We start from the raw sequence: 21,012 nt of genomic DNA on the forward strand, positions 1-21,012 counted from the left end.
CAGTGTGGGTCCCTGCTTGGGGTAGAGTTGCCAGCCTCGAGAACATCTATTCCCCTCACAACTTGGGCACTCGAGTGGTAAAGGCGGAGTTGGGGGTGGGGGACAGGAAAACCAACACTGAGTAGATAGGTCCAAGTAGGCAGAAAGGGCCACCAGCCCAGGCAGGCTCAGGTGTCTAGCCACAAGATCCAGGAGGAAGTCAAGACACTCGGAAGATTAAAAACAAAGTATTAGGGTACCACAGAGGCTGATCAAGACTGCTGTCTGAGCCCAGCCTGGGCAAAAGCAAGACCTGTCCCAGAACTACACGAAGGACTCAGAAGGTTGCACCCAAACTGAAGAGCGTTAATTGTTTTATTACATCGCACACTTAGACTCACCCTCTGACCCACTCCACTCCTTTCAGTGCCGATTCCCAAATGCCCTGAGAAGATACAACGAGTACCACGCTCAGATGCTTGCTTGGGCTTTTGGAGATAGGGTCTTACCAGCCTCACAGAAATCTTCCTGCCTCAGCCTCTCAAGTGACAGGATTAAAGGCGTGTGTCACCACACCCACCACACTAGATTCTTAGAGCTGCAGTACGTCCTATTACTCTGCCCAAAGAAGTCTCTGTGCCTTTGTACATGACCACAAATCAAATGGTCATGTGTGCAGAGCTGCATACCCAGAGCCCTGCAGGTCTGTACCGAGCGTTCTCCTTCAGCAGCACAGTCAGTGGCTATGGGGTTTAAAGCTTACCGAGAAAGAAGGAACTCAGTGCTGAGACCGCAGGCGCCTGGAGCATCTATGGGCTGCAAGCTCTCGTTGACAGACGGGAGCTGCAGCATGCTGTGGACTAGACCCGAAATGGATGGCAGTAAGTAATTGGCCAATGGGCTCTTGAGGAAAACTCATGGTAATGGGCTGGAAAACAGACGACATCTGGAGGTGACAACAGTTACTTTTTTTTTTTTCAAGAATGTTTATACATCTTTTTAATTAGATTAGCTTTACAAGCAACATGAGAGGCTTTCGTAGGAAACACCACCTCCACACCACACGAGTTTCTATGCGAATCCTGAAGTGCCCTGCCTGTTGTGGATAAAGGGCTATTCCACAACTGGTTAATGTGTTGAACAGAAACAGTACCATGAAGCTCTCTCTTTAACCAGGATTAACACATACAGGCCACAAACGGTTTTAAATAGAATCCTGCTTGGTGGCACTAACATGAAATTGAGTTTAAGTGGCATTATAAGGGGTAACTATCCTGATTTCTTGTTGTTTTTCACAGTGACCTCCAGGAAAGTACAGACTTTCCAAAAGATATATAATTTAAATTGTCTGGCAACACACCCTACCCCATTCCCTGCAGCAGAACCTAGGGCCTGGTACATCAGTAAAGGTCTGAGACATAAAGGACTACAGGGTCTCCAGAATGTAAAAGGCTGTTGCTCCGGTCAATGAGACCTTCTGCCACCAATGCCAGACAGTCCCTCCTAACTCTGAACCACGGCGCTTCAGAGCCGGGTGGCAAAACCTTGAGCTGCCCAGCAGAGGCACTTGCTGGAGAGGTGTGGTCAGCAGATATGGGTCAGAAATGGACTTCCTGCCGTGAGCGCCTCGTGCAAGCACAGTGCTGAGGAAGCCCCCGTCCACACACAGCTTCACTTGGCTTTCTTCATGTTCTACATGAACAATAGTAATCTCTTAGTAAGAATTACTGAGCTTTCCATAGAACAGGTTTCTAACTGGATACAAACTACACAAGTGCTAAGACGGGTGTGAGGGAAATACACAGAAATAGTTCTGTAGACACACATTTTGGCAAAGGTCAAGGTCGAAGACAGAACACCTACCGGGACAGGAGTTACACCCACAATCTGTGCAAACTCTGGCTTTCTAAGGGGACTGTAGAGGTAACAGGAGTCTGGCAGCTTTGTGTGGCTGTCCCTCCGTCCCCTAAAAAGAGAAAAACCCAAAACAAAGAGTGTGCTTTTACACATCTTTTGATTTCTGAGCTAGCACACGGTTTTCCTTACTGGTGATAAAAATGGCTCATGGCTGTCCAAGGAGCCGATGTCCATGATCGAGGATACAACCACACATCCATGTGCCTGGGGCCACCAGGTGCCCTGCCTCACAAACACGGCCCTGACCTGGAAGGGTCTGGAAGCACAGTCAAACTAAGGAGAAGCCACAGGGAAACCTGTGGCAGTGGGACACGGCAGGCTAGACCTGACACAGAAGAAAGAAAGCCCTTTGTCTTGGGGACCCGAGGCTGAGCTCAAGTTTTTAGTGCCAGTCACTTAGCTTTAAAAACTTAACCGAAGACACAGACCCTTTGCCTGTGGCTTGTTTCCTCCTGTAAGGATGAGTTAGTGAGGTGCCAATGGTGACCATCTACTGGTAGGTCGAAGGGCAAGAGCAGCGACCTTTACGAGTCCGAGTCACTGAGAGACAGGCCAAGGGAAACCTTGTGCACTTGGGCTGGGACTCAGCACCCTTCCTTCTCTCAGGCAGAAAGGAATCATCACTCACTGGCGACAACCATCGTAGGAGGCCTTTAGGGCAAAATTTAATAGCATGAAGAGGTTTACAAAAATAGATTGATGTTATTTTGAGAATAATACTGTAAATTTTTTTCTTAATTCAGTTTTGATAAATTGTACCTAATACAAAAATTTCCCGAATTCAAACTTGATATAAAAGAAGAGATGAAATGAACTCAGTTAGATGACAGGTCTGGCAAAATAGAAGACTGAAGAAAATCCTATAAAGGGCCCTTGTTTCATGTCCAGATGGAAAAGCTACTCTCCTCCGACAGCGTCTCCTCTTCGGTCAGCAGCCAAGAGCAGTCACAGGTCTGGAGCTGACCCTACAGTACAGTCCCTGCAGATGGAGCCCTCTGTTGGATGACACCTGGTGAAGTCACCTGGCTCCCAGCTGGTGTCTCTGTTCATCCTGTCCACGTGTCCACGAGTCCACAGAAGGCAACTGAGAGGCTGTGGGTGACTTGGGTAATGCTGGACCCAAGGCCCTGCTAGACATCTTTGCTGACTGAATTGGGCTTGAGTTCAACCCTCACTCCTTTCTCACCTGCAAGAAAAAGAGGCATTCACTCATGAAGCACCCGAGCTTCTGAGACTGCACCCCACTTATGAAGCTAGAGCTTGTTACTGCACCCCAAACACCAGAAGCAACGTGTCATTTCTCCAGCACCCCATCAGGTCCATCCCACCAACTGTTCCCACTGCTACTGTGACAAGCCACTGCTCTGCACAGATCTTAGAGGTCAAGCAGAGACATCTCACCAGAAACAATGCCACCTTTAATTTAAAGCCACCTGACTAGAGTACTGGAGAGCCACTGAAACTACATAAACCATAGATCAAAAAAAACAAAACAAAACAAAAAAACAAACACAAAGTGCACAAACATCCCCCCACCCCACCCCCCTTTTTAACATTCTTACAAAAGGCTAAGTTGAGTCCGGATCCTTAGAATTCAGTGAGTGTGTCCTGTGACTACTGAATATACTTCAGCTCCCAGGACACACAGGTGTGCAAGTCTGTGACCTACACACACAGCTGGCACCTGGGAATCTGCACACCTGTCTGCTGAGCTGGTTCCCCTCTTCTGTATACAGCCTTTCTTTTCTTTTTAAAGATTTAAAACTTTACTTATATGTATGAGTGCTCGATTTGCATGTATGCCTGCATCAGATCCCATTACAGATGGTTGTGAGCCACCCTGTGGTTGCTGAGAATTGAACTCAGGACCTCTGGAAGAGCAGTCAGTGATCTTAACCACTGAGCCATCTCTCCAGGCTGCCACACATTCTTTAGAAGGAATGTTATGAAAGGAAGAGATGCATTTATCTGAAAGACAAGGGGAGGGGACCAGGGAACCTGAAGAGCGCCAAGGAGCTTCAGGCTCAGGGGCCATCACAGAAAAGCAAGCAGTTTGTGCTTGAGTTAACTAAGCTTCAGACAATTTCAGCAGGTAAGAAGGAAGACTAATTAGAGAAATCCTGTTTAAAATGGGGAATTAGGGAGTCTGGCAGAAACATTCCTGGACTGTGGCCTTTGGAAGACACCATCCCCGAAGGCTCCAGCCACACCCAGCTGTGTTTACCTGTTAGATATTTTACTTTAGCTCTTGCTCGCTCATCTGCATCAAAATACCAAACAGTTATTGCGTACCTAGAAGGAAATGTAAGACATGGTCAGAATGGTCCCTGGAAAGAAAGTACTCTTGTAATGCGCAAAGCAGCCTAAGACCGGGATGTGTTAACAGGCAAGTGTGCTCTGTCCATCCTGTGGATTAGCTGCAGCATCCAAGGGAGGTCACAGCCTGTCTCCATGCCCATCCAACCTGCATGGTAAAGGAAAAGGCAAGTGCCCAGAAAGGAGGGACAGTGACTGGGACAAAGAAACCTAGGCCAGTAGTCCTACGTCTTTGACTCTGAGTCACCGAGGAAGAGTTAAGAAACACAAACTTCTAGGATTCCTTCCCCAAAAGTCACTGTGTTCTGACGCTGGGATTGACTGAACCTTTGCCTGAAAGACCTCATCTAACTGAACTACCTTATCCCAGGAATAAATGTGGTGTGACCGGTCTGTTCAGAGCTAAAAGCAGGGGACTTCGTGGCACAACAGAAGCTTGTCCCATCTGACTTCAGAGCTAATAGCACTCCAAGGCTGGCATCCGCTGTAAACAGTGGAGCACAGGAACAAACGCTGTGGCTATGAACATGTGCCTCAGGCCACTGGTCCCTCAGGAGAGCCATCATTAGGTAAGAATCTGCGTATCCAGGCCAAAGTTCATGGGAAAAGCAACAGTCCAAATAATCAGCTACGCAATCACATCACCTTGCTTGAAGAAAGATTGAAATACAGGGCAGACCTGTGGCAGGCACCATGTGTCTTTCCACTAGCCAGCAGCTGACTCGCCCTGCCCAGGCTGCACCCTGCTCCCACCATGGTTTCTTTCAGGAAACAGGAATATAAAGGTAGTTTTGAACAGCTCTTGCCTGTGTCCCAGGATGTCAGTTAACTGCCAATCAGAAATCTGATATCTGATCAGTGCCTCCCAGAACCGGGTCCTCACAAGAAAACTGCTACTTTCCCCAGACTTTGATAGCCTTGCTCTCTGCCTGGGCTATACAGACCCACCTGGCCTCTGCTCTCAGGCCCAGTGCACCTCTCCTGACTACACCTGTGGCCTCACTGTGTGTGCCGTGCCTGGTTCCCAGGTTTCCTGTCAGGGTACCTGTGACTTCAGGCTCTGCCAGGCAACTGCCACCCACATGTGAATCAGCACAGGACAGAAGCAGGAAGAGGGTGGATACCAGGCAGGTTCTGAGGCCTCATCTATGGCCACCAACCTTGGCCACTACACTCAACACTGGTAAGGCTCAATCTAGACAGCTCCTGACTGCTTCTAAGCCAGAGGAAGCAGGAGACTTTCCTGACTTTCCCTGATGAAAGCAGGCACACTCCATGCAAGTGTGTGCTTCACCCCTGTGCTTTCAGAGTCCTTCTAAATTAACTTCATTAACTTATGCGACATGGAAAAAATCATCATCAACAACAACAACAACAAAAACCACATTCACGAGAACGTACGAATTAACATGATCAGTTTAGAATCTAAACCTTAAAGTCTGAGGAAAGAGACATGAGGAGAAACCAGGTGGATTGCTTTGTGTTTTATTCCACTTTGTGAGAGAGGTCCCACTGTGTTGCTATGCCCCTGGCCTGGAGTTTAACAGGTACACTAGGCTGACCTTGAATTGGCAGCAGTTCTTGTGCTGGGATGGCAGACATGCACCACACACAACAGCAGATGTGGAGGGTGATTACAGCCTGTCTTCCCAGCATGCACTACACACAGCCACTTCCCCGTCTGTCTCGATTCCTTTTAAATAGTTTTGAAAAGTTTCCCTTTTCCTTTGGTAGTTTTATAAGCGCTCCAAAAACACTCACGTAATCCCTGAGTGAACAGTGTTAGCAGGTGCGCCACGCCATGGATGGCGTGGGGTGGGGGAGGGGAAGCAGCAGAGTAGGGGATTAGGATCCAGTCCTATTCAACCGTAGGCAAAGGGCAGCTATGAGCAGACTGGCACTCTCAGGAGCATGTGTGAAGACTCATGATCATTCAGATTAAGACCATTACACCAGAGGGAGGGCCTGAACAGCAGGAGGGTGGGTGCTCCACAGAAACTTTGGGCTCACCCTCCGGCTTACCCTGCCCTGTCATGCTGTCAACCGAGTTCCCGTGAGCGGAACACTACCTTGTGGCATATGCTGGCTGTACTTCGTGAGGGTTACGCCGGTCAGACCAGAAAAACAGCAGTCTATCAAATTTGGGTTCAATGTCAGCAAACTGGGCTTTGCCTTCTGGAAAAATTCGAAGAATACCTCCACTTACCTGGGAAAAGAGCAGAGTATGTCAGTATGAGCCACCAAGAGCGGTGCCAGGTTAAACTGCAGTGGGCAGCGTTAAGTAGCCCAAATGCTTAGCTGGATTATCTGTAAATACAGTTATGTTAACTAGCAAGGTGTGATGGTGAGCTAAGACTCACGTACAGGACGGATGCATGGGAAAATTCCTTTTACGTATCTATAAAAGCACTTGCCACAGACAAATATACACAATTTCCAACCCCATTTGCAATGTTTGAAAAGCAGTGAGTATTTCTAGCCATGCTGAGGATGGCATGGAGCAATCTTTGCCGAGTGGCTTAACCTCGGTGGTCTCTATCTTTTAACCTACATTTATGGAGGTGCGGAAGCTGGGGGAGAATTTTGGGAGTTGGTGGGTCCCACAGATCAAACTTAGATCCTCAGGCTTGGTGTCACTTACACTAGCCTGCAGAGTCATCCCCCATCTGAACCCATGCAACCTGGGTCTAAATTCTAATCATAGCTGCTAACAGTTCAACTCCACCCATACAGCTCATCTACCTCGACCGGCGCTGACCAGCGCTCTCTGTGGGCACAGGGTACTCATCACAGACAGTATATCAAGTCCACTGAAAATCACAGGGACCCTAAATGAGGAGTGGGGGGCATGTATACAAACCTGGTCCTTGTGTTTTAGACCATGAGGAAAATACTAGACTAAAATCACCAATCTGGAGATATTTAGTTACTTGGCTTTTGAGACAAGATCTCAAATAACCCAGGCTGGCCTCGGATTTCCCATGTAGCCAAGGATAGCCTTAACCTCTGACCTTCCCAAATGCCGAGGTCAAAGATGTGCACCAGCAAGCCCAACAAACTAATGCTCCTGAGCAGGTGGACTCAAGTTTAAGGGCTCTTGAGTGCCGTGCCCTGAGACTGACGTAGAACTCAAGAGTTAGCCAGTGGACTCTGGTCTCGTCCCCTTGTAATGTCAGCCAGAGGGAATATGGCTGGCTTCTTGGCTTCTGTGTGCCACTGCATCCCAAGGCGCCTTGTCAGATGACAAACACATCCTCTTTCTCCTCGCCCTGCTGCTTAAGGAGAACTGGCCGGCTGATACTCCTCCTCTTACACTAGGAACCTGCCCTGAACCCTGAACAGGGTGGCCTTGAACTCCTGAATCTCCTGCTTCTACATTCCAGGTATGGGGATTCCTGGTGTGTTTCACCAGGCCCACTTACACCACCGCACCCCCCACAGGCACATATTGCACAAGGCATGCCACTATGTGCTCATACATTAGTGTGGTTTCCAAAAAGATCCACTCTGAGTATCAAGACTGAAGTGGACTTGAGAGAGAACTATAGACAGCCACGAGGGAAAACACTTGAAGAGAGGCCATCACCACTGAACTCAGCTGCGTGCTTTGGCGTCCCAGTCTTTATTTAGATAATATATACATACCTTGGCGTCCCAGTCTTTATTTAGATAATATATACATGTCACACATCTTCCGTCTCCGTTCGGGTTATCCACGTGACGAACATAGCCTGTTCCATTGCCTGGGTAACAAGCAACCATGGCCTGTAACAAGATAACAGCCCGATGGTGAGCATGGGGGACATAGCTTTTAAAACAGAACTCTGAGTCACACCCAAGTGTGACTGTAGAAAGACCCCGTCCTGTGGGAAGAAAAGTAAGACCATCCTATGCTGTTATAAAGAACACAGCTTAGGTCAGTGAGCAACCCCAGGTGAGCAGGCCCTAACTCAGCGGCAGCTTTGCAGCAGCGGAATGAGCCAACATTAGAGGGGGGAGGGTCTGATCGGTGGAGATCCTGAGTTGTCACAAGCTGATGGCCCTTGCTTTAAATAACAGAAGTCAGGAGGGTTTCTGGGCGTCACTGTCCTGACTGTCTCACACTCTGGAACCTAAGATGGGTGGCTTCTTTTTTGTTTTGTTTTGTTTTTTTTTCCAGCGCTGAGGACCAAACCCAGGGCCTTGCGCTTGCAAGTGTTCTACCACTGAGCTAAATCCCCAATCCCTTTCTTTCTTCTTCTTCTTTTTTAAGATTTACTTATTTATTTTATGTGAGTACACTGTAGCTGTCTTCAGACACACCAGAAGAGGGCATCAGATCCCATTACAGATGGTTGTGAGCTACCATGTGGTTGCTGGAAATTGAACTCAGGACTTCTGGAAGAGCAGTCAGTGCTTTTAACTGCTGAGCCATCTCTCCAGCCCCAGAAGAGTGGCTTCTGACCTGATTGGAGTTGTCTTCTGAGCTAGCCTTGGAACCAAACCCAAGGAATTAACTACCTGGTGCTGCTCCACTCTGAAGGGCACTGGTTGAATAAGATGGCCAACTCCAAACATCCTCCAATGCCGTGCCAACAAAGAAAAGAAACTCAGACTTGCTGGAGACTAAGCCCTAGACAGAGATCCAACAGAAACTCTGCGGTGAGGAGGAAAAGGGTGTTGTCGGTCTCGGCTCCCCCTACTCCTGCGCTCTCGTGGAGGGATGGAAGGAAGCCACCAGACAGACATCAACTAAGTCCTCTACCGAGAGACTTAGCTCTGTGACAAATGCTAGCTTCTTTCTCCTCAGTATCTTCTTTTGTCAAGCCTTCAAAGGCACAAATGTGCAACCTTGAAGTGTGTATCACTTGGGTACCATTTTTTGACTGAAATTCACGCCACTGTCAGAAAAGAGGCGAGCAGCAATCCACCATCTCAAAAGTGAAAAAGTCCCCAAAAGGAACGTAGTGAGCAGGCCTGTAAGTGTGGTGTGACTTGTATCAATCACTGTCGGAGTGACAGTGGCTCAGATCTGGGGGTGGGGGGTGAGACTCTTACCCACTGGTAAGAGAGAGCTTGTTGGGATAACGCCCCAGGAATGGTACCTAGTGTTTTCAAAAGTTCTCTACCATGAGATTTAGATATTTGACAAAGGCTAATTTTTAAAAATTCAGTCACTGGCCAGTAGTTCATCTCTAAGGGAGTGGGAAACATTTTGAGCCTGAACCCTGAAACATCACCGCCACCTCCCTCTGGTCCCCAGCACATAAAGGACTGTGTGTGAACATTCCCTTACACCTCCATTTTCCTGACTCAGGATGGACTTCACAAACCTGTGTTTTACTGTTAAGTGTTTGGAGACAACAAAATGCCAGGGGGGAGGGGCTCTCTCGCCAGCTGCCAAAGATGCACAGTGCAGCAGCCGGGACCACGGTCAGAGTGCCAACCCAACCGCAAGGTCCTGCCACCTGCGGTTAACTGAGAAAGTCATAGTGAATCAAAGACTGCAGTGAGGAATGACACAAAGCCTCAACTGTCTCCCACTGTGATCTCAGGTGGATCTGAGTTCAAGGTCTACCGAGAAATCCTGTGACCTGGGGCAGGAGGGAAGGCTAGCCAATGAAGCTCAGCTGTGCCTGGGCGTCACACCATCACACAGGAGGACAGCAGCCTGGGACACTGTCAGAGCAAGAGGATCCCAAAAAGCCAGGACGAGACTCAGGAAACACAGGACTGTGGATGCTATTCTGAACATCAAGGAAAGCCAGGTGTGTGGCGCACATCTGTAATTCCAGCATGCAGGAGGCTGAGGCAGGGGGATCAGATAATTGCAGGCCAGCCTAGGTTAGACAGGCACTACCTCAAACAAAACAGAAACAAGGGCCAGAGTTGACAGGAGCTGACAGTGAGCACACCTCACCATACTATCCACCCTCACACAACGGCCAACTGCAGAGACATCAGCACCTGGCAGGTGCGTCTAACACACCAGGTGCGTCTAACACACCAGGTGCGGGCCCTTATCTCTTCTCATCTTCATCCACCTGTCAAGGGAGCCAAGGCCAGAGAGGCTAGTGTCCTCCGAGACTCAGGCGGGTGGACGCGGAGAATCTGGCCCCTGAAGCTAGGCTGGAGTGCAGCACTGGAGGTCAAACTGGCCAGTGCGGTCTCTAAGGGAGAGAGGAGAGTCGTCCAAGGCAGGGCCTCTCTGTCCTCTCAAGCTGGCTAAGGATGCAAAGGGGGGGGGGGTCGCACAGGGGACAGAGAGTGGACAAGACAACATGAAGCTTTAAACCAAGTCTCAATTTCATTTCAATGAAGTAAGTCCATTTAATTATACTAATTAGCTTCCCAGTCCCTGAGAACGGAGGCGCATCGCCACAGGCCCTCGGTCAGCCTGCCCTCAGCCACCTCGCCTGTGCCAGCTCCAGGACAGGCAGCAGGCCACGGCCACAAATGGAAAGCTACAGAGTCCTAAACCTGGCAGAAAAAAGCGAGAAGAGCAAGCAGTGTGAATCCCGAGATTCCAGCGGTGTCCCGTCCCTGACCTAACACTGCAGACGGCAACTCTGGATGTTTCTATTCCCCAGGAGGAAAACACCAGGAGGAGAGCTACAGAACTGTACCTTTCCTCTTTCCCTAGGAAAACACACAAGATGGAGGGCCTTCTCACAAGGGAAACACTATAAAGTTGTTTCTTCTCACCCAGAGGCTACAAGGAAGAGGCTGTCCGGCTGTCACAAGAGCCCAATGTGTGTTCACTTCAGGCCCTGGACGGCTTCAGTACAAACTAACACTTCTTTGCCCACTCCCACCCCCTTATTTCGGGAGTAAATTATTTGGAAAACAAGATTGTTTGATGCTAAGAAAACTAAAACCCAACAGGCTGTGAAATTATTCTCACTGTGAATGAGAGGAAAAGGTCAGCAGCTGACCGTTCGCCCCGTCCAAGCGCCTGTCTCAAGCACATGGCAGATCTACTCAAGAGAAGCGGAGGCTGTTACTCCCCCAGGTCAAGAACACCCCCATCTGGTCCTCACAGCCAAACCCGCGGCTGTGCTGCCTTGCTTGTGAGTGAACTTCTTTTGCTCTTTATGAAATAGTGTCCCTGTGTGGCCCACCTGAGTGCTGGGGTTCGAGGTACGAACTGCCATGTACCTGGCCACATACAAACATACGTGCACACACTGGAGCACATACTGACTAGGTCTCCAGACTAGTTTCACCCGTATGCTGTGGTGTCCTTTGGCACTAACTGCTCCATATTTCTAAGAATGTTCAAGTACACGCTGCGAGTGACTGCACACAGCCTCAGCTGCGGGGAGGAGTAAATCACACTTCCTACGGCCCCACCTCACCGGTGACTCAGCACACAGCCTTCCCTGTCTCCTGGCTCCTCATTCCCACTACCTCCAAAGCAATGCTCTGGGGCCCGGGTCCTTTTTCCTCAGAGACACTGTGGTTTGGGGCCACGCTTTTCTGTTAGCCCAAGTTTAATCTTCATAGCCTAGAGACCGTTAAGACCAAGAGCCCCCTCTACCTTGGTCACTTCATGTGCTGCTAATCGGCATCACAGCTGGATATCCAGATGTGTGTCAGCATAGGAAATTCATTCTAGTTCTTTAGGGTGACAGAAGGAGTGTGGTAAGAATTGGGGGCCCAAGCTGTAAGGACGAGAATGACTAATGACAAATTAACAACAGAGGATGAACCAACCACACGGTCTAGAGAACCTGAAAAGCTGTTCATTCGTGTGGCTACTAGAGAGTGAAATATAATCTGCACAAATTAAACCCAAGCTTTCTTCTTTACAGCGCCCACACCCAGGGTTGTCTGCCTGGAGGAAGCGAGCGTGTCCTATATCGTACACTTCCCTCAGTAAGTCACACCAGTAGAGGAACTCACCAATGTAACTTTCCTACCAATCCTCCTGCCTCAGCCTTTATTGTGCTGGGATTAGATGTATTAAGTCACTTCACATGCCTTAGATTCTGCTTTGAAAATGGCAAAACAAAAACACCTTTTACTCCCAGCACTTGGGAGGCAGATGGTTCTCTAATAAGGCCAGCCTGGTCTACAGTGTGAGTTCCAGGACAGTCAAGGCTACACTGAGAAAACCTGCCTCAAACAACAACAAACAAAAAACCCAAAGGTAACAGACAACAATCAGGATTTATCAGGATTCGAGTTTGCAGCTGTCCTCCCGTGAGGCCTTTGCAGAGTTCTTCGTTTCATCCTAGGGCTGGAGAGGGAACTGCTCTCATTTTGAAATGTCAGCTGTCAAAGGGGGCGGGGCAGTCCGGCAGAGTAAGCGCCTCTTTGAGTTTTCTTTGCTCTTGACACAGGGTTCTTAGTTACCACGGAGTTGTCTCAAAGTCACTGGTTAGCCAAAGGCGACTGGAATGCCTGCTCCTCCTGCCTGCATCTCCCGGTGGCTGAGGTTGTGACCATGCATCGCCATGGTTTCCTGTGATGCCGGGGACTGAACTCAGAGATCCCTGAATCCTTGGCAAACGCTCCATCAACTACATCCTCAGCTCCACCCTTCAAACAGCAAAAATGAAAGCTAGCAAGCAAGAGCTAGGCCTTTGGCCAGCCACTGGCTTCAACTAAGCGACAGGAAGTAGTGATGGCTGTCCAGACTCAACTGTGTGGAGGCCAGGCCTGACAGCTGCATCCCGGCCGTTTCTGGGAGCACACACTGGACCACTCTGGGAGGATGCTGATAAAGTGGCATTGAGTATCTAAGGCATAAAGGAATCAGAAAGGAGGGCCGAGATGGGTTGCTCAGTGGTTAGAGCACTTGTCACTATTGCAGAGGACCTGGGTTCAGTTCTCTACACCCACACGGCAGCTCACAGCCATCCTTAAATCCCGTTCCGGGGGACCTAACACCCTCTCTGGTCTCCTTGGACACTGCACATATGTGGTGCATGGACATACATTCAGGCAAAACATTCATATGCATAAAATAAAAATGAAAGGTTAAAGAGTTTTTGAAGTGGAGAGGGACGTGCATGGTACAGAACATCGGGGAAGGGCAGGGAAGAGTTGATAACTGTGCTCTCTGGCCCCAAGAGCAGCTCAGACAGACCACAGGACCACTGTTAAGTGTGTACAATTAAAGCGTGTGTGCCTTCCAGAAGGGAGTGTGAAAGACAATTGGGAAGAGAGGGTCTGCCAGAGTCTGCACCTGAGCAATGTCTGCGCCACTCCTCACTGGCTGGGTCATTTTGGATCAGTTATTTGCCCCTCTGTACCTAACTGCCCCTGCCTGTTAAGCGCAAACAGCCCGCCAAGCTAACAGACCAGCGCATCTCCTGTGTCAGTCACTGCCTGGTGCAAGGACAACGGGAGCAGCAGCTGCACCTGACAGCTACGGGGAGAGTGGGCATGGGAACCAGGTAGGCATCCGTCTTCACTGCAGCCTCTAAGGGGTCCAGCTAGGACCAGGCCCGTCCAGCCCTCACAGTGACTGGCTGAGCACACGCCTGGCATAATAGAAACACTTCTTTCTCTAGCTGAGCACCACTGCCGTGCAGGAGGAGGGTACAGTGTGGCAGAGGCAGGATGCTCGGTGTCTGCTCCGTCTGCCCCACGTGGAGGGCCCTGGACCCGCCTGACCAGCCTGGCTGCACCCAGCTTTGGCACAGCCCAGCACGGCCCGGTGTGTTATCGCTTTCTTTTGAGAATACTCAATTCTAACAACAGGACAGCTCAGAAAAGCTCGTTCTGATAAGAAAATTCCTGAAATAGAACTGAGCTTTTTTTTTTTTTAATTCAAAAGTATTATGGAAACCCTGGGTATGGTTTTGCAATTATTATCACAAAAGTGAAACAAAATCATAGACATTTCACAGTCCCTAGAGATAAACTAAAAATGAAACAATCCAACTAGAATTCCACAGACCCAAAGACTGTCAGAAATAAAGACTTGCAAGGCTGTTTATAAAGTTAAAGGCTGTTTATGGGGTTAAAACATAAAGCAGAAACATTTTAAAAGCTGGGTATGGCAACTTAACATGCCGATAAATATGGCACTCAGAAGTCCCAGGCTAGCCTGGGCTATATAACAGTAAGTTCCAGGTCAGCCTGGGCTACAGAGTGAAACCTTGTCTCAAAAATCCAGAATATTATTTAAGCTACCTTCCATTATGAATTAAAGTACTAGGAAGATGTGTTGGAACAGTGGCTCTCGGCCTCCCTGATGCTGCGACCCTGTAATACAGTGGCTCACTCTGTGGTGAGCAAGCATAAAATTCCAATCATAACACTGCTTCATTGCTATTTCATGACTAATTTTGCTACCGCCATGAATCACGGTGAATAAGTGATAGTCGGGGTATCTGACAGGGGACCCCACAGGGGTCACAACACACAGGCTAAAAACCACTGGGCTGGAGAGTTGGCTTGGTGCCAGGAGTTAAGAGCTGCTATTCCAGAGAATTCAGGTTATATTCCCATCAGCCACGTGGTTTGTAACCATATGTAACTGCAGTCTAGGGGATGTGAAGCCCCTCTTTGGGCCCCCATGGGTACCAGTGCACAAACATACAAGCAGGTAAAGCATTCAGCCATGCATGGCAGCACACACCTTCAATCTCAGCCCCTGGGATGGGAGGCAGAGGCAAGCAAATCTCTGTGAGTTCAAGGACGGCCTGGTCAACAGTGTTCTAGCACAGACGGATACACACAGACATCTTGTCTCAATAAATAAATTAAAAAACAAAAGCAAAAACAATTTTCATATACATAAACAAAAATTTAAAAGATAGAACACTGGCCTATTCTTACTTCCCTGGCTGCCAACCTTATGCTTCCTGTACTGTGATAGGCCAATGCCACCTACGGTCATGGTAGTAGAGAGGGAAGCTGGTCAGGCCCGGGCAAACCTCAGCTCCACATTGCACTATGCTCGGAACCAACAGCACACACAACCAAGAACCTCTCCCCATCAGCATCTGCCTGTGACTTCTTCAGTGTGGGTCTCACTGCCACCACATCTCAGTCCCTGCAGGGTCCAGGTCCTGCCGCCTGTAGACAGCAGGGAACACTGCCTAGCACCTACCCACTGTGGTGAGCCTCAGTGACTGGGGGATTCCTGACCCCAGTCCTCAGAGCTCCATTTGGGTAAAATTCTCTCTCCCTGTCTTCAGGACAGCATACTGCCCTCGTTTGTCCAGACACATATGCTGGAGGCTCATCAAGTGGTCCTCAATCTGTGGGTCATGACATTGGGGGTCAACCAACCCTCTGAAAGGGGTTGCCTAAGACCATCAGAAAACACAGATATTTGCATTATGATTCCTAACAGTAGCGAAATTACAGAATCACTGGGTAAGAGGCGCTCAGAGCTGAAGACTGTAAGAGCCTCAGGCATGCCCTGAGATTTTAACTTTTAAAACTTTAATTTGTTGGGGCTGGAGAGATGGCTCAGCAATTAAGAGCACTGGCTGCTCTTCCAGATTCCCAGCGCCTGCGGTTCAAAACCAGCTGGATCCAGTGCCTTCTGGTATGCATACATGCAGACAAAAGCTACATACATAAAATACATACCTAAACAGATCTTTTAAAAGTTCAATTTGTTATTACGTGTGTATGTATGTGTGTCACTGTGTGCCAGTACAGGTCAGAGGGCAAGTCTGTGGAGTGTTTGGATTGAACACAGGTCACCGGGCTTACACGGCAAGCACTGTCACATGCTGAGCCATCTTGCTGACTTCAGACTGGGGATTTCTGCCAAGGTCATTGGAAGAGACATGTTTGCCTCTTTACATAGCTGCCATAGCCTTAAGACCATTGAGGCTACCCTGATGTCACAGAACAGAACCAGAGAGGCCAAGTTCTTGGTTGCTCAAACCCCATTGCTAGCTAGAGCCAGGTTATTGGTCAACTTCCTTCAGGATTGCAGAAGCCTGTTTGAAAGCCCTGGCCTCCTCCATTAAAGAACACCTCACACCCTGGTCTCAGTCAGCACCCAGGAACAGGTGACTCAGAACAGAGCTGCCCAGCTTAAAGGACCTGGCTCTTGTTCCTAATCCTGGTTCTGCCAATTAGCAGCTACGTGACTGTGGGCATTCGTGAGGCATTTCCTCATCTGTAACCTGACTTGACATGGCCCCAGAGGCAGCCCGGAGGATGTGCCAACGTGCGCCGGCTGCTCAGCCTCTGCCTGACCGCGGCACATGGAGGAGCGGTTGCCGTACTGCCTATCCCTAGCAATTCTCAAGCCTCCGAAGTGCCAAATCCTCACTTCCGGTGGTGTCAAGGCCGAAACCAGGAACAGACTGTGTTCCAAGTTCAAATCCAGCATCTCCCAATCCCCTCCCAGGCCTCCTCCTAGGTTATCCCCATTCCCTCCCAGAAAGTACTGGCCATGTGGCCAGACTTCTTCCCTTGACACTAGAACCCTGGAAAACCTGACAACCCCAACATCTGGTGAGTGCTGCACCCTAGTAGGAAAGATCCCTCCTTCACGTGGATGGAAACCAGGCACCATCTGCCCTCACCCACAGGTGCAGCTTCAGGGGAACCCCATCCTTACCCCTCCCTGTATCTCACCTCCTGGTGCTTCCCTTTCTCTCCACACCTGTGACAGACATGTTAGCTGGCCCTTCCTCATCCTCACCCAGCAAGCAAATGCTTTTAGGAAGGACCTACCTTTGCAACAACTGCCCCCAGGCTGCTTGGCAGCAGCAGGGGTTACGGAGTGCTCGCATGGGCACACCTCAGCGTGCTTGACCCTGGCCCTTCGGACCTTCTTGACCACTCTGGGTTCCTCAGAACGGTCAGCCCACAGCAGAGTGACACATGGCCATAAAGTTATTCTTTCCACAGAAGGCTGTGCCTCCCCCAGGGCTGCGAAGATTTTAGCTGCAGGCACATCACCCGAGAGCCTTGTTTGACAGGACTGTGGCCTGTGGTTTTGTATTTCCTCCATTAAAGCCTGGCAGCTGAGGTGTGAGCCCTGGTATGAGGGCGGCACTGAGAGGCAGTCCCCCCCCCCACCGCCATGACCTTCTTTATGTGACCTTCAGTAACTGCCTCTCCATCAGTGACTTCCTTCCTGCTGAATATACAACAGGCATTCTCTATTTTAAAATAAATCTCGTACTGTCCTTCCAGCCACAAGCTCTGCAGGTCTACACGGGCTCCGCCGGCAGGCTGCTGTGAGGGCCAGCCCATCCTATCATCCCCAAACTCACTTGGCTAAAATCTAGAACGCCCAGGCCAAAGTAAACAGCCAGCATTGATCTTCTCTAGTAAGTGCTGAATGAGTCTTAAGCTTTAACAGCATATGCCTATTGGGTGCTTCAAACCTTGGCATCGGACTAGACACTGGCAGCCTGGCTTTCTGTCCCACGTGGACCTTTGGGCCATTCTTGCTATGCATCTGCATAAGCCATGAAAACCCAGCTTCACAAAGACATGGCATGACCCAGAGGTTTGTGGCCACCTGCCCAACATAATGATGGTGTCTGCTTGGAATGCAAACATACCCACATTTGCCTAGGAGTCTGCCAGAGCTCAGGGTGTCTGGGTGCAGTGTTTAGGAAACAGTGGGTTGAAGGAATCCCAAGCCTGAGCACATGCACGCCTAGGAGGCTGCTGGAAGTGCACATGTCCAAAGATGGCTGTAGGAGGCTCGGTGTAGCGGGGAACACAGAGAGGAAGCAGGACCAGCGACCCCAAATGAGTCAGGACTGAGGTACTGTGACTGGGAGGAGTCCTCTCTCTCCACCACGAGCTACAACACAGAACACAGACAGCAGGTTCTGCTATGATGAGGAAACCTAAGAGGCCTGTAAGGTATTCACTATGTTCAATGGTAGCTTGGCTCTGTCCTGGTGGAGCAGGAAGGGAAGGACTAGACAAGTGGAATCGGGAACCAACAGTGAGCTGAGTGGAGGTGGCGCAGGCTTTAAGCCCAGCACTTGGGAGGCAGAGGCAGGTGGGTCCCTGAGTTCAAGGCTAGCCTGCTGAACAGACCGAGTTCCAGGACAGCCAGGGCTGCACAGAGAAACCCTGTTTTGAAAACAAAAGAACCAATGGGGGTGGGGGCTGGGGATGAGGCTCGGTGGCAGGGCTCCTGGAAACTGATGCAGGGTCCTGGGTTCAATACCTGCCACTGGATGAGGAAAAGAAAGGTCAGTGGACCTGAAGATGGCCAGAAGAGACATCATACGCTGGTTCAAACCGAACTCTGCCTGCTGCTGCTGGCTTGCTGTGTGGCGCTGGCCCTAGACTCCCATTTGATTGGTGGGTTCCTACTTTTCTTGTTGCTGTAACATAATGCCTGAGAAAACCAACTTAAATAAGGAAAGGCTTGTTTTAGCTTGCAGCTTGAATGTACAGTACAGGGACCGAGGCAGCTGGTCATACTATGTCCACAGTGAGGAGGCAGAGGGATGGCTGCTGGTACTTAGCTCACTTTCTCCTTTATAGTCTCAGTCCAAGACCCCAGCCCATGGGCTGGTGCCACCCACACCCGGGATTCATCTTCCTGCCTCAACTAACCCAAACTAGAAATTCCCTCGTGGACATGTCCAGAGGTGGGTCCATTAGGTGATTCTAGAGCCAGTCAAGTTAATAATCAATGCTAATGATCACTGCTGGCTAGTGAGCCGACTGTATCTTGTGTCACAATTACCCAGAAGCCATCAGGTGTCAGACCCTGTCATCTCTGATCTCCTTCATAATCTTACAATAAAAGAAACCTCTCAGACTGGAAACTGGATCTGGAGCAAGTCCAGGTTAGAGAGCAAATGAGGGCGTTATCTAGAGCTCAGACCCAAGTCCTTCCTAAGGAATCCCAGGTCTTCTGGTTCTTCTATAGCTGACTTATTCTATCTTTGACAAGACATTTGTTTATTCCATGTGTTTGGGTGTTTTGCCTGCATGCCTGACTGTGTGCCTGGTACCTGTGGAGGCAGGAGGGCACCAGACCCCCTGGAACTAGAGTTAGGGCAGTTGTGAGCCACCAAGTGGATGCTGGGACTCTAGCCTGGGTCCTCAGAAAGCGCAGCCAGTGCTCTTGAGCCCTGAGCCATCTCTCCAGCCACCCGTCTTCTGGATGCATGACCACATGATACACAAGACAGCAACGCTGGTGTTGCACCACTGTGTCCTCGGAACGGCTGAGGAGAGGGGGGGGTCAGAGAAAGCCAAGGCTGTTCCAAATCCTGTGAACAAACAGGAGAGAAGGCAGAGGGGAAGGAAGGTAGCGTGCTTTCCACATCTACTCTGCTGATGATCAAAACATGGGAATGATCACAGCATTAGTGAGAAACCGAGGCAGGTGCACTGGCATCGTGCAATGAACCATCAGCAGGACGTGGCTCTGAATCCCAGCCGCCTGGTGTCACGTTCTACACTGTCAGGCTCCTGAATGACCTTCCTCCAGGGTCAAGAGCTGCTGAGGGGCTGAGGAGGGTCAGGACCGGGGAAGGCAGCCCAGTCTAACAGCACTTGAAGGCTCGCATCAGGAAGTTAAGGAACAGAGTAAATAAAGGCAGACGGTTTTCATACTGCAGACACCCTGGGGAAAGCCAAAGTATTAAAATGGGGTCAGTGTGGTGAAGAACGTGGTGCTGGTGGTTTGTGGGATTAAAAAGTCTTTCTTCTTTGTGAACTTACTGGTTAGGAGAGGTGTTGCGGTACTGAGCATTCTGGGTGCCCGAGGCAGAAACCAAACACCACAGACTCCATTCGGCTGAGCACATGATAATCCCCAGGGGTTTTGTTTTAATTTACTGAGAGAGAGCAGGATGGAGGGGAGAGAGGTGGAGAGATAAGTGAGCAGGTGTGTGTGGGTGAAGAACACCTTTCAGGGGTTGGTTCTCCTTCCACCTCACGTGAGTCCGGGAGATGAAATTCAGGTCAGGCTTGAGTGACAAGCAGGTTTACCTGAGGCCTCTGCCGTCTCAGACCCAAGTGAAGCATCAGGAGGCTGTTTGCCTCAGCCCTGGACTCACTGGAGAGGTCTCGACATTCATGGCCTCAGAAGCTGTTACCACTCTGCCTGTGTGGCCCACACTACCTGACGCAGCCCGTGACAGAGGGAGTGATCTATTCAAACAAACACATCCACTCACGGATGAACTCCTTCAGGTTTTCCTTGAGAATGTGCCCGTCTCTGCTCAAATAACATTTCAGTGGGTGCTTGCTAAAAATGATTTCAGGAAGGGGCTGGGGAGTCGGCTCAGTTGGTAAAGGGCTCACTGCACAAGGATAAACGCTGGATCTGATTTTGGCTCCCCAGCACTGAAGAGGCAGAGACAGGTGGAACCCTGAAGTCTACTGACTAGCTACTCCAGCAGAATCAGCAACCTCCAAGCCAATAAGATACCCCTTCTCAGGAAGTGATGGGGGTGACGAGGACACCTGACACTGAGCCCAGAGGTCCACATGCATGGGCATGCAAGCATGCACATGTGCTGAACTACCCTGACAGCAATAGATCTCAGCAGGGCCCTGGCATCTTAGCCTCGCGATGAGTACCACACTGCTCTAACAAGGACGAAGCTTCCTTTTACCGAGATGTTATCCCTCTACCTCAGCTTATCTACTTGCAGACAGCAGATGCTTGGGCTGCCTTCTGTTTGGGGCAATGGTGAATAAAACACCCATGGCCATGTGGGCTATGGTGAAAAAAAAAACATACCCATGGTCTCAGGGGCAGGTTCTCGCTTTTCTTCATAGCCGCTCACCAATGGAACTCCCAAGTCACATCATCGGTTTATGTTGAACTCTCTGAGACACAGCCAGGCTGTTTTTCTAAAGTGCTGGCACCATTTTGCATTCTGCTAAGCGATGAACACA

General features: G+C 49.8%; 1 protein-coding gene across 2 annotated transcripts in view; it reads right to left on the reverse strand.

Moving 5' to 3' along the window:
• Positions 1 to 926: 926 nt before the first annotated feature.
• EGLN1 (egl-9 family hypoxia inducible factor 1) overlaps positions 927 to 21,012 on the reverse strand; it is a 37,312-nt gene continuing 17,226 nt past the window's right edge. The window contains exons 2-6 of one of the 2 annotated variants that reach the window (XR_013975531.1): positions 7,858 to 7,977; positions 6,282 to 6,418; positions 4,121 to 4,188; positions 1,843 to 3,082; positions 927 to 1,671 (exon numbers count right to left, since the gene is read on the reverse strand). Coding sequence is in view for 1 of the 2 variants with exons in the window: in XM_080937466.1 (XP_080793592.1) it covers positions 3,027 to 3,082; positions 4,121 to 4,188; positions 6,282 to 6,418; positions 7,858 to 7,977 (381 nt within the window). In the remaining variant the exon portion in view is untranslated. Of the gene's footprint in view, positions 3,083 to 4,120; positions 4,189 to 6,281; positions 6,419 to 7,857; positions 7,978 to 21,012 lie in introns of both variants that reach the window. The other variant, XM_080937466.1, reaches the window with a different exon arrangement.

Source organism: Micromys minutus (assembly GCF_963924665.1).
Source record: "Micromys minutus genome assembly, chromosome: 24".
Classification (NCBI taxonomy): domain Eukaryota; kingdom Metazoa; phylum Chordata; class Mammalia; order Rodentia; family Muridae; genus Micromys; species Micromys minutus.